This window comes from Crotalus tigris, unplaced genomic scaffold, assembly GCF_016545835.1.
Source record: "Crotalus tigris isolate CLP2741 ecotype Arizona unplaced genomic scaffold, ASM1654583v1 scf7180000017794.702064, whole genome shotgun sequence".
NCBI lineage: Eukaryota > Metazoa > Chordata > Lepidosauria > Squamata > Viperidae > Crotalus > Crotalus tigris.
Window position 1 is genome coordinate 569511 of NW_024096641.1, and position 11471 is coordinate 580981.

The 11471-nt window shown below is 43.4% G+C and overlaps 1 protein-coding gene across 4 annotated transcripts in view; it reads left to right on the forward strand.

Moving 5' to 3' along the window:
- The window catches only part of LOC120307621 (DEP domain-containing mTOR-interacting protein-like), a 37005-nt gene extending 26518 nt beyond the window's left edge, over positions 1 to 10487 (forward strand). For all 4 annotated transcript variants that reach the window (XM_039342545.1, XM_039342547.1, XM_039342548.1 and 1 more), the window contains 6 exons: positions 728 to 906; positions 2158 to 2343; positions 4887 to 5027; positions 7204 to 7274; positions 8339 to 8443; positions 10066 to 10487. In XM_039342545.1, the coding sequence (XP_039198479.1) occupies positions 728 to 906; positions 2158 to 2343; positions 4887 to 5027; positions 7204 to 7274; positions 8339 to 8443; positions 10066 to 10191 (808 nt within the window). In that variant the 3' untranslated portion in view covers positions 10192 to 10487. The remainder of the gene's footprint in view (positions 1 to 727; positions 907 to 2157; positions 2344 to 4886; positions 5028 to 7203; positions 7275 to 8338; positions 8444 to 10065) is intronic.
- The last annotated feature ends 984 nt before the right edge of the window (positions 10488 to 11471 follow it).

Sequence of the window (11471 nt, forward strand, 5' to 3'; positions counted from 1 at the left end):
ATTACAGCCCTTCTAGAAATCTTCATAGACTTACAAAAGTTCATTTAGTGCAGCGGTTCTCAACCTGTGGGTCGGGACCCCATTTGGGATCAAATGACCATTTCACAGGGGTCGCCAAACAACGCAGTCCGCCATTTTTTCCCCCCTTTTCCTTAGCTGTACTACTCCCATTTATTCTATTGGCTTTTGAAAGCCAATAGAATAGACTCTCTTGACTAGAGTCTAATTCTATTGACTTTCAAAAGCCAGTAGGAATTATCCAGGCTGTCTCTGCCCTGCTGAGCCCGCCAAAAGTCCCATTCTGCAAATGGTGCTGCACCAGTTGAGTAGTCCTCAACTTACGACCGGTTGAGTAGTCCTTGACTTACGACCGGTTGGGGGGGGGTCGCAGCATTAAAAAGGTTGAGAACCACTGATTTAGTGAATTTAAAATGGGGTGCAACTCCATAATCACATCACGGAGCGACAGAAATTCTGATGCCGGTTGTGGCTGTAAGCTGAGGACTATACCTGTACAGGAAAAAATTCAAGGCCACATGAGACACCAACCCCTAGAGTTGGAATCAACTGATCAAGGGAAAACCTTCACCTGTTTTTTCTCTGTCCTTCCTTACCTGAATTTTAAAGTCGTACTGCCCAATTGAACTTGGACTGGCTGCATGGATTTGTGGTGTGTCCAAATCAGCGGATATCCTTGTTTCCGTGTCTTCCTGTCTGTTGACTATAGGCTGATCGGCATGGACAACTCCATTCTCAAAGTCAGAGAAGAGAACCTGGTCAAATACCAGAGGACCTTCCTGGGCTGTGAGATGGTGGACTGGCTGGTTGAGGAAGGGGAGGCCGCAAACCGGAAGGAAGCTGTGGAACTCTGCCAAACTCTCCTAGAACACGGGATCATCCAGCACGGTATGGCGTAGGAGGAGGTAATGCCGAGACGTTGGCACACACGACTGAAAAGGCGATAGAAGAGAATCTCTGAAGCTCAGGGCTAAACTGCGGGATCCTTGGTGCTCTCTGAGTTTGGCAGTTTTCTTGCGGATGTTCATTACCATACTAGCTAACATCATCAGGGCTAGAACGGTGTGGGGTTTGCACCGATGATGTTACCTATTTTGGTAATGAAACGTCTGCAAGAAAATCGCCAAGCTCAGAGAGCACCAAGGACCCCACAGTTCCTTCCTTCCTTCCTCTTCCTCCTCCTCCTCCTCCTCCTCCACCCCCCCCCGCAAACCCTACTTCCTTCTAGCACTGATGATGTTATGTAATTGGGTAATGAAACATCTACAAGAAAACCGCCAAGCTCAGAGAGCACCAAGGACCCCACAGTTCTTTGCTGCTGCTGCTGCTCCTCCCCCTCCTCCTCCTCCTCCTCCCCCTCCTCTCCACAAACCCTACTCCCTTCTAGCACTGATGATGTTACCTAGTTGGGTAATAAAACATTTGCAAGAAAACAACCAAGCTCAGAGATCACCAGGGACCACACAATTCCCCTCCTCCTCACAAACCCTACTCCCTTCTAGCACTGATGATGTTACGTAATTGGGTAATGAAACATCTATAAGAAAACCGCCAAGCTCAGAAAGCACCAAGGACCCCACTGGAAAAAATATATGCTATGATGATTTGAATTCAGGCAGTCCTCAAATTATGACCATTCATTTAACAACTGTTTGACGTCAGACGAATGCTAAAAAAAGGGATTCATAGCCAGTCCTTGCACTTATGACATTATAGCATCCCCATGGTCATGTGATCCACATTTGACTGTTTGGCAACCGGCGGCGTATATTTACACTGATCGCAGCATCCTGTGAATTTCCCGGCGGCTGCTGACAAGGCAGGCCAATGGCCAGTCGCCAAGTGTCTGAATTTTGATCACGTGACCACGGAGAGGCTGCAATGGTCATAAGTGTGAAAAACGGTCACTGGTCCCTTTTTTTTTCACCGCCTCTGTGACTTTGGACCATCACCAAACCAATGGCTGTAGGTCAGGGACTACTTGTCTGCAGTTAATTGTTTTATTTGCATTTGGGGATTTTAATAAATGGCCAGAGTGGGGATCAATAAGTGAATGAGAATAACAGAGGCCCGTGGCTGGATCAAGAGGATTAAACGCTTGCTGTGACTTTTCTGCCTCGCGGCTCCTTCTTTCCACAGTCTCCGCTCAGTGCCATTTTTACGACCGGGACCTCCTCTACCAGTTTCGGATCAATTTCCGACGAAGGAGGCGACTTACGGAACTGCTCAGCGAAAGTTCGGTCAGGACACTGTCGGACAGCCCCGACAGCCCCTTCTGTCTGCGCAAGCTGAACCCCGAGCAGAACGCCTCCAGCTTCTTGTCAGGTACCTGCAGCTGAAGATACGGGGGGGAGGGGGGGGAGAGGAGAGAGGGAGGCAGGGAGGAAGGAAAAAGGAGGAGGAAAAGAAGAAAGGTAGGGAAGAAGGAACGAAGGAAAAAAGGAAGAAAGGAGAGAGGAAGAAGGGAGGAAGGAAGGGAGGGAAGAAGGAACAAAGGAAAAAAGGAAGAAAGGAGAGAGGAGGAAGGGAGGAAGGGCAGAAGGGAGGGAGGGAAGAAGGAACAAAGGAAAAAAGGAAGAAAGGAGAGAGGAGGAAGGGAGGGAGGGAAAGGAAGAAAGGGAGGGAAGAAGGAATGAAGGAAAAAAGGAAGAAAGGAGAGAGGAAGAAGGAAGCAAGGAAGGAAGGAAGGAGCGAAGGGAAAAAGGAAGAAAAGAGAGGAGGGAGGGAGGAAGGAACAAAGGAAGGAAGGAAGGAAGGAAGGGGGGAGAAAGAGAGGGAGGGAGGGAAGACGGAACGAAGGAAAAAAGGAAGAAAGGAGAGGAGGGAGGGAAGGAAGGAAGGAGCGAAGGGGAAAAGGAAGAAAGGAGAGGAGGGAGGGAGAGAGGAAGGAACAAAGGAAGGAAGGGAGGGAGGGAGGGAGGTAGGGAGGGAAGAAGGAATGAAGGAAAAAAGGAAGAAAGGAGAGGAGGAAGGTAGGGAAGGAAAGAAAGAAAGGGACAGAAGAAGGAACAATTGAAAAAAGAAGGAAGAAAGGAGAGGGGGAAGGGAGGGAGGGAGGGAGGGGAAGAAAGGGAAGAAGGAAAAGGAAAAAAGGAAAAAAGGAGAGACACGAGGAAGGGAGGGAAGGAAAGGAAGAAAGGAAGGGAAGAAGGAACAATTGAAAAAAGAAGGAAGAAAAGAGGGGGAAGGGAGGGGATGAAAGAGAAGAAGGAACAAAGGAAGAAAGAGGGAAGGAAGGAAGAGTGGGAGGGAGGGAGGGAGGGGGAAGAAGAGGAGAGAGGAAAGAAAGGAAAGGAAAGGAAAAGAGGAAGGAGAAAGAGGAGGGAGAGGAAGGAAAGAGGAAAGAGGAAGGAGAAGGAGGAAAGAATAAAAGGAGAAGAAGGAAGGAGCGAGGGAGGGAGAAGGAGGAAAGAGAAGGAAGAATTTGAAAGAGGAATAGAAACAGAAGACTGTTCTTTAAATAAGGCACCACCCTGGTTCTCTTATCTAGCTCTACTTCTTCATTTCTCCCAGCACTTTCTGGAATGACAGATACCCCTGTATTATTTTATGTCTCCCCGAAAACCATCCTGCAATCGTAGGCATACATTATATGACAGATTTTTTTTTTTTTAAAAAATTAAATGTTGCAAGATGTCCATAGTCACCTATGTGTGAGTTGGGCGGGTATATACATTTGTTTAGTACATTGATATTTACTTGCACATATACAGTACATACATGAAAAAACAAAAACTGCACGTTCCTAACATTCTCTCCTATTTCCTGCTTTTTAAAATCCTTTATGGAGGGGCCAATCTGCCCAGCCCAGGCCTGTATACTTTCTTCATTTACAGACTGCAGAAAATATGCATGCTTGTTTGAGCGTGTTTCACCTAAAGTATTCAATTTTGCCTCTATTTTTTTAAAAAATAAATGACACATTTGGGCCAAACAAATTGCCATAATATCATATAGATGTTGTGCACACTTTCTTCAAAGCATACATTCCAGGATACATTTTTATTGAGTGTATTTCATTTTAATAGCTATTGAAAAAGAACAGTGAACATCAACAAAACAGTTTAAAAAGGATAAGGCAGGTGGCTGGTGTATAAGGAACCACGCTGGGCATAGTTGAATATATTTGTATGAAAATTTGAAATAAGGACAAATTCTCCCTTATCTCAGCTCCTGGTCCTCAATTGCTTAGAATAGCAAGCCAAAACTAGAGACTCTGTGCTATTTTGTCCCAGTGCTATTATTTTCTCCCTGTGCTTTTATTGCTATGACTATAACTTGCTTGGATTCAGATAAGAATGCTATTCATTAATTTGGAAAGGCTAATGCAGTGGTCTTCAAAATTGGCAACTCTAAGACTTATGGACAAACTCCCAGAATTCCTCAGCCAGCCCTGGCTGGCTGAGGAATTCTGGGACTTGAAGTCCACAAGTCTTAAAGTGGCCAAGTTTGAAGACCCCTGGGCTAATGAAAAAAAAAAAACCTGATTTCACAATAAAATGTGAAAGGCTGCAATTTTGGTCAAACTCCGCACAAACAGACAGATACATATACAGACAAACACACGGGCACGGCATCAGAGTTGCTTTCAAAACAGTAAGAGTAAAAAAGAGAAAAACAATACAGGAATGCAACATAAAAATACATACATTATAAAAAATATGTAATAAATGCTTCAAGTATAAATGAAAAAACAGAGCAGAAAAAATAAACAGAGTATAATACGTTGTTACAAAGATAGAGTTGTAATTTTATTTATATTTATCTAATACAGTATATTAAGCAAATACACATACACACACAAACAAACACACACACATACACAGAGTGCTCTCTGACTTCAGCAGAATACTATTTATTTCTTTCAGTCCAACCTAATAAGGAAATTAAAATTGTCTCGGCGGTCCGAAGAAGCAGTGTAACTTCGCTGGCTGGGGGATCCAGTCTCTATTACAACCTCTCTCCAAACCTGGGAATGGTGCCAGCTATTGAGTGCAATCCTAAATCTGGTGAGCCATTCTTCCTTACCTTTATTTTTTCTTTTAAGATAAGTTGAACATGAAACAAGAGATGGCATCATGAGTTCTCGACTTACAACCATTCATTTTGTGACTGTTTGAAGTTACTGTTCTGTCCCAGCCTACGTGAGTCCTTGTTAGGCTCACAAGGAGAAACCCCTCTTCTAAGAAATAGGCAGGAACTGCAAGAAAAAAAACCAACCCCTTTTATTATTCACAGACCTGATGTCCAAGGCAAACAAACACAGTCCACAGAAACTCGATCCTCAAAGCGAACGGTTGCCTTCGGCAACCAGCACCTCCCACACCTTCCCTTTTATTATGCAGCCAAGGCGTGGCTTCCTAATGCCTTCTCCTTTGCATTTGGAGCCGCCCCATTGCATTCCTCTGTCCTACTCGCTTCTCTTACCTGAGCTTTTGTGCATCCGGGATTTGTCCCAGCTGTTCTTCATCATTGTCCAACTCAGACTCCCAGCACAGCTGTGTCTCAGCCTGAGCGCAAGTAGAGGGGCCAGGCTCCTCATCAGACTGTAAGTCTTGGAGCTCCTCAGAGCCTTTCTCTGACTCTGATGTCACTCCAGGCCCCTCCTCCTCCTCTAATTCCTCAGACTCAGCTGCCGAGTCCACTGGCTGTCAAGGAATCACAACAGTTACAATGGCACTGGAAAATGTCACTTATGACCCTTTTTCATAAACGACCATCGCAGCATTCCCACGTCACCCATAAATCGAGATGCTTGGCAACTGACTCATATTTATGACGGTCACAGTGTCCCGGGATCACATGGTCATCTTTTGCAACTTCTGACATGCAGAGTCAATGGGGAAGTCAGATTTGCTTAACAACGGTGTTACTTATTTAACAAGCGCAGTGACTCACATAAGAACCGGGGCCAGAAAGGTCATAAAATGGGGCAAAACTCACTTAACAATTGTCTTTGCTTAGCAAGAGAAATTCTGGGCTGTAAGTTGAGGACTACCTGTAATTTAATGGAATGATCTGCCTATCATTTTTCCCCCTTTCCTTTTCTTTAAAAAATTATAGCTTTATTACATTTGAAAATCAAACATTAAAATACAAGCCAACATAAACAGGGAAAGGGAATATCAAAACAAATTAAAAGGGGCCAAAATTGCAACTGGCACATTTAAGGGCTTCCAACTTTCTTTTACTTCAAGAGATAATCAGCAACTATTTATTTATTTGCCTATTAAATTTATACCACTCTAATGGCAGAAAGTGAAGAGTAACTAAAAAGCCACTTTGATGCAGGTGAAGAAGGAAAGTGCAAAAGTTGGCTTGAAACTCAACATTAAGAAAGCCAAGATCATGGCATCCGGCCCTCTCAATTCCTGGCAAATAGATGGGGAAGAAATGGAGGTAGTGACAGATTTTATCTTCCTGGGCAAATTTAGATAGCATACTAAAAAGCAGAGACATCACCCTGCCAACAAAAGTATGTATAGTCAAGGCCATGGTTTTCCCAGTTGCAATGTATGGCTGTGAAAGTGGGACCATAAGAAAGGCTGAGCGCCAAAGAATTGAGGCCTTTGAACTATGGTGCTAGAGAAGACTCCTGCAAGTCCCCTGGACTGCAAGGCGATCAAACTGGTCAGTCCTAGAGGAGATCAACCCGACTGCTCTTTGGAAGGCCAGATCCTGAAGTTGAAATTAAAGGACTTTGGCCACCTAATGAGAAGGAAGGACTCACTGGAGAAGAGCCTAATGCTGGGAAAGATGAAGGGCAATAGAAGAAAGGGACGACAGAGAATGAGGTGGCTGGATGGAGTCACTGAAGCAGTAGGTGTGAGGTTAAATGGACTCCAGAAGATGGTAGAGGACAGGAAGACCTGGAGGAACGTTGTCCATGGGGTTGCGATGGGTCGGACATGACTTAGCAACTAACAACGACATTAAATTTATATGCTATGTACCTCGCCTAGAGATTCAAACAAACACCCTCTAAATTTAAGCAAATAATACCAATATTTTAAAATACTAATAATCAATTTTCTAAAACACCCATATTCATAAAACATTATTCTCTTAATTTTAATGTAACGGAGAATAAATTGTCCGACGTAATTAACCTTATAGTTGAAAAGCTAGAATATTTCTCTAATCCAATCCAATGTCATCCTCAATTTTTCTCCGTTTCCATGCAAGTCTTGAAGAGACCAGTCACCAATGAGGAGCTTTTGACACCCGGAGCACCTTATATCAAGAAAACGCTGACAGTGAGTATACAGGTCAACAAGTTAGCATTGTTGCTGAAATAAATCATTCTGACTGCTTGCTGTAACTCAGAACATCCCCCACTGCCAGTATTTGTAGATAAAAGTTTCACCTCAAGGTCATTTCCTAAGAATTGGGGACAGATGTACATCATGTCTTTGACAATAGTGTGATAAATCATCTTCCACTCCTTTATTTCCGCATGGCTTTTGACTTTTCGATCTATCTCAGTGTTTCTCAACCTTGACCACTCTAAGAGGTGTGGGCTTCAACTCCCAGAATTCCCTAGCCAGCTGGTTGGCTGGAGAATTCTGGGAACTGAAGTCCACACCTCTTAGAGTGAACCACGGTTGAAAAATACTGCTCTGTCTTAAGACGGATGGTCTGCCATTCAAGCGTTAATGGTGGTATTTTCCATAGAATCAAGCAAGGTTGACCCACCAAGTTCTCCATCCTTAGTTCTTGAGGACTTTGTAGAAACATCCATGTATTTTTCCCGATAAGAGTATCAGAGTCATTGTCTTTTTTCCAAGATACATCTTGACTTCCTATCCTACTGTGTAGCCTGGACTTTCCAAGGCTTTCCTGTATGGGTCCATCCAGGCCCAACCATGTTGTGTTTCCAAATGTAGACAAAGTCAGCCAAGGATTGCCCCAAGTCTGTAGAAGTATGGGCCAAAAGAAAAATCAAACAATAAGATGTTTTTTGGATATACAGATAAAGCTTCTCCTTCTCCTTCTCCTTCTTCTTCTTCTTCTTCTTCTTCTTCTTCTTCTTCTTCTTCTTCTTCTTCTTCTTCTTCTTCTTCTTCTTCTTCTTCTTCTTCTTCTTCTTCTTCTTCTTCTTCTTCTTCTTCTTCTTCTTCTTCTTCTTCTTCTTCTTCTTCTTCTTCTTCTTCTTCTTCTTCTTCTTCTTCTTCTTCTCCTCCTCCTCCTCCTCCTCCTCCTCCTCCTCCTCCTCCTCCTCCTCCTCTCCTTTCCTCCTCCTTCTCCTCTTCTCTTCTCTTCCTTTCCTCCTCCTCCTCCTCCTTCTGCTCCTCCTCCTCGTTTACCTTCTCATTTGCAGATTGTAGGGGATGCAGTTGGCTGGGGTTTTGTGGTCCGTGGAGGTCAGCCATGCCACATCCAGGCTGTAGATCCAGGAGGACCAGCTGCTGCTGCTGGCATGAAGGTACTAGATTTAAGCCTCGTGAATTAGATATGTGGGATCTTCCAATCTGATGCCTTTCCTTGCCAAACACCCTCCATCTGTCAACCACTTGAATTTTATTAGACTGGCAGGTAGAAAGACTTGGCAATCAAGGAGGCTAATCGTGGTAAATATAAATGATTTGTTTGAAAAATAAACGGACAGATTACAACATTGATGATGAATGTCAATGAAAAGGCAGTCTGAGTCTCCTTCCAGATTTGGGAACTCTCGGAATGCTGAACTTTCTTTCCTGCCCTTCTGCAGAGGACAAGAAAGCCGGCAAAGCCCGTGGGGCAGTGCAGGCCACCTCCAGAGGCTGCTTCGGGGTGAGGGTGAAAGAGAGAAGCTGCTGGTTGGGGCCCCCGGCCAGTCCCCACCCCCTCCTTCCCACTGGATCCCCCAATCCAGGGCAGGGATACTAAGGAGGCAGCTTCTGCTTGCCTCAGGCCCCGGCTCTCTTAACGTTCAGGCACCTGACGGCAGTGGCACCGGCGGCATGCAAGTCGAGTGGGGGGGAAGGCACTTGATCTGGCTTGCCAAAAAACCAATGGTGGGACGAGTGGGCGGGGTCTTAAGTAGGGCTTATTTGGGGGGGTAGGGCTTATATTAGGCCCAACCCCCAAAATCAACCTAGGTCTTATTTTCAGGGTAGATTTGGGGGAAACAAGGTTGATAGATAGATTGATAGATAATAGATAGATAGATAGATAGATAGATAGATAGATAGATAGATAGATAGATAGATAGATACTGATTGGCAGATAGATGAGAGATAGTTGGATGAGAAATTGATTGGTAGATAAGAGATAGATTAGATCAGAGATAGATAGTTGGTAGATAGATGAGAGATGATGGATGGATGATAGATAAAGGATAGATGGATGGATGAAAGATAGATAGATAGATAGATAATAGACAGACAGACGGATAGATAGATAGATAGATAATAGATAGATAGATAGATAGATAGATAGATAGATAGATAGATAGATAGATAGATAGATACTGATTGGCAGATAGATGAGAGATAGTTGGATGAGAAATTGATTGGTAGATAAGAGATAGATTAGATCAGAGATAGATAGTTGGTAGATAGATGAGAGATGATGGATGGATGATAGATAAAGGATGGATGGATGGATGAAAGATAGATAGATAGATAGATAGATAGATAGATAGATAGATAGATAGATAGATAAATAGATAGAGACATAGAGACATAGAGACATAGAGACGTAGAGAGATAACAGACAGACAGACAGATAGATGTTGTGAATTGCGAAGTCGTGTCCAACCCATCGCGGATAGATAGATAGATAGATAGATAGATAGATAGATAGATAGATAGATAGATAGATAGATAGATAGATAGATAGATAGATACTGACTGGCAGATAAATGAGAAATTGATCTGTAGATAAGAGATAGATTAGATCAGAGATAGATAGTTGGTAGATAGATGAGAGATGATGGGTGGATGGTGGATAAAGGATGGATGCATGCATGAAATATAGATAGACAGACAGACAGACAGACAGACAGATGGATGGATGAGTGCCGCTTAGTTTAGGGGTGTTTTATGCTGTTTCTTCCTTTTTCAGGTCTGCCAATTTGTCTACTCAGTGAATGGAATGTATGTTTTACATTTGGACTATCAGACTGTGAGCAACCTCATTGTGACAGGACCTCGGACTCTTGTGCTCGAAGTTATGGAAGAAGATGAATGAAGTCACCTCCTCCCTGTCTCCCCAACATTTTGAGATCAGCACCCACTTTGCCAGCTGAGGAAGATCCAATCTATGTTCTGAACCTTAAAAACATTGGATGGGGTTTTCCTACTTATATCTATTATCTATAATAATATGTCTCAACCTCAGTAAATTAAAGATGTATAAACTTCATGGCTGGCTGGAGAATTCTGGGAGTTGAAGTCCATACATCTTAAAGTTGCCAAGGTTGAGAAACACTGAGGAAGTGAGGAACAAAGAAGAGGGAGTCAAGCTATTCTCCAAAGGCAGGACAAGAAGCAACAGATGGAAACTAATCAAAGAGAGAAGCAACCTGGAACTAAGGAGAAACTTCCTGACAGTTAGAACAATTAACCAGTGGAACAACCTGCCTCCAGAAGCAGTAAATGCTCCAACACTGGAAGTTTTCAAGAAGAGATTGACAACCATTGGTCTGAAATGGTATAGTGCTTCTTGCCTGAGCAGGGGGGGTGGACTAGAAGACCTCCAAAGTCCCATCCAACTTTGTTACTTTGTTATTCTGAAATGCAACTTGACAATTCAGAGATGATTTTTGAAGATGTGCTCCTGAAACGGAGTAAACCTAAGCAGGATGTTTTTAAAGAGGTCTCATAAATTTGACAGTGGAATTGCAAATTCATTACCTCTTTCTCACATTCCCTCCATCTACTACCGGGAAATGAAAGGAGAATAACAACTGTGCAAGATTGTAGCGTAATGCTAGATCCAAAATGCTTCTGCGTCACGGGGCAACTATCTAGCAAATAGGCAGGAAAATAAACTTGTGCTTTTGAACAAGATTCTTAAAAAGGGACAAGTCACTCAACGAGACACCATGAAATACAGGAGGTCCTCAACGTACGACCACAGTTTAGCCCAAAACGTCTGTTCCTAAGCGACACTGTTGTTAAGTGAATTTTGCCTCATTTTATGACCTTTCTTGCCACAGTTGTTAAGGGAATCACTACAGTCGTGCAGTCAGTAACACAATTGTTAAGTGAATCTGGCTTCCCCGTTGACTTTGCTTATGAGAAGGGATCACATGACTCCGAGACACTGCGACCGTCATATATATGAGCATCTGAATTTTGATCCTGGGATCCTGGGACACAGCAACGGTCATAAATATGGGCCAGTTGTCAAGCATTTAAATTTTGATCCCATGGGGATGTTGCAACAGTCACAAGTGTGAAAAACTGTCATAAGTCACTTTTTTCAGTGCTGTCGTAACTTTGAACGGCGACTAACCAAATGGTTAT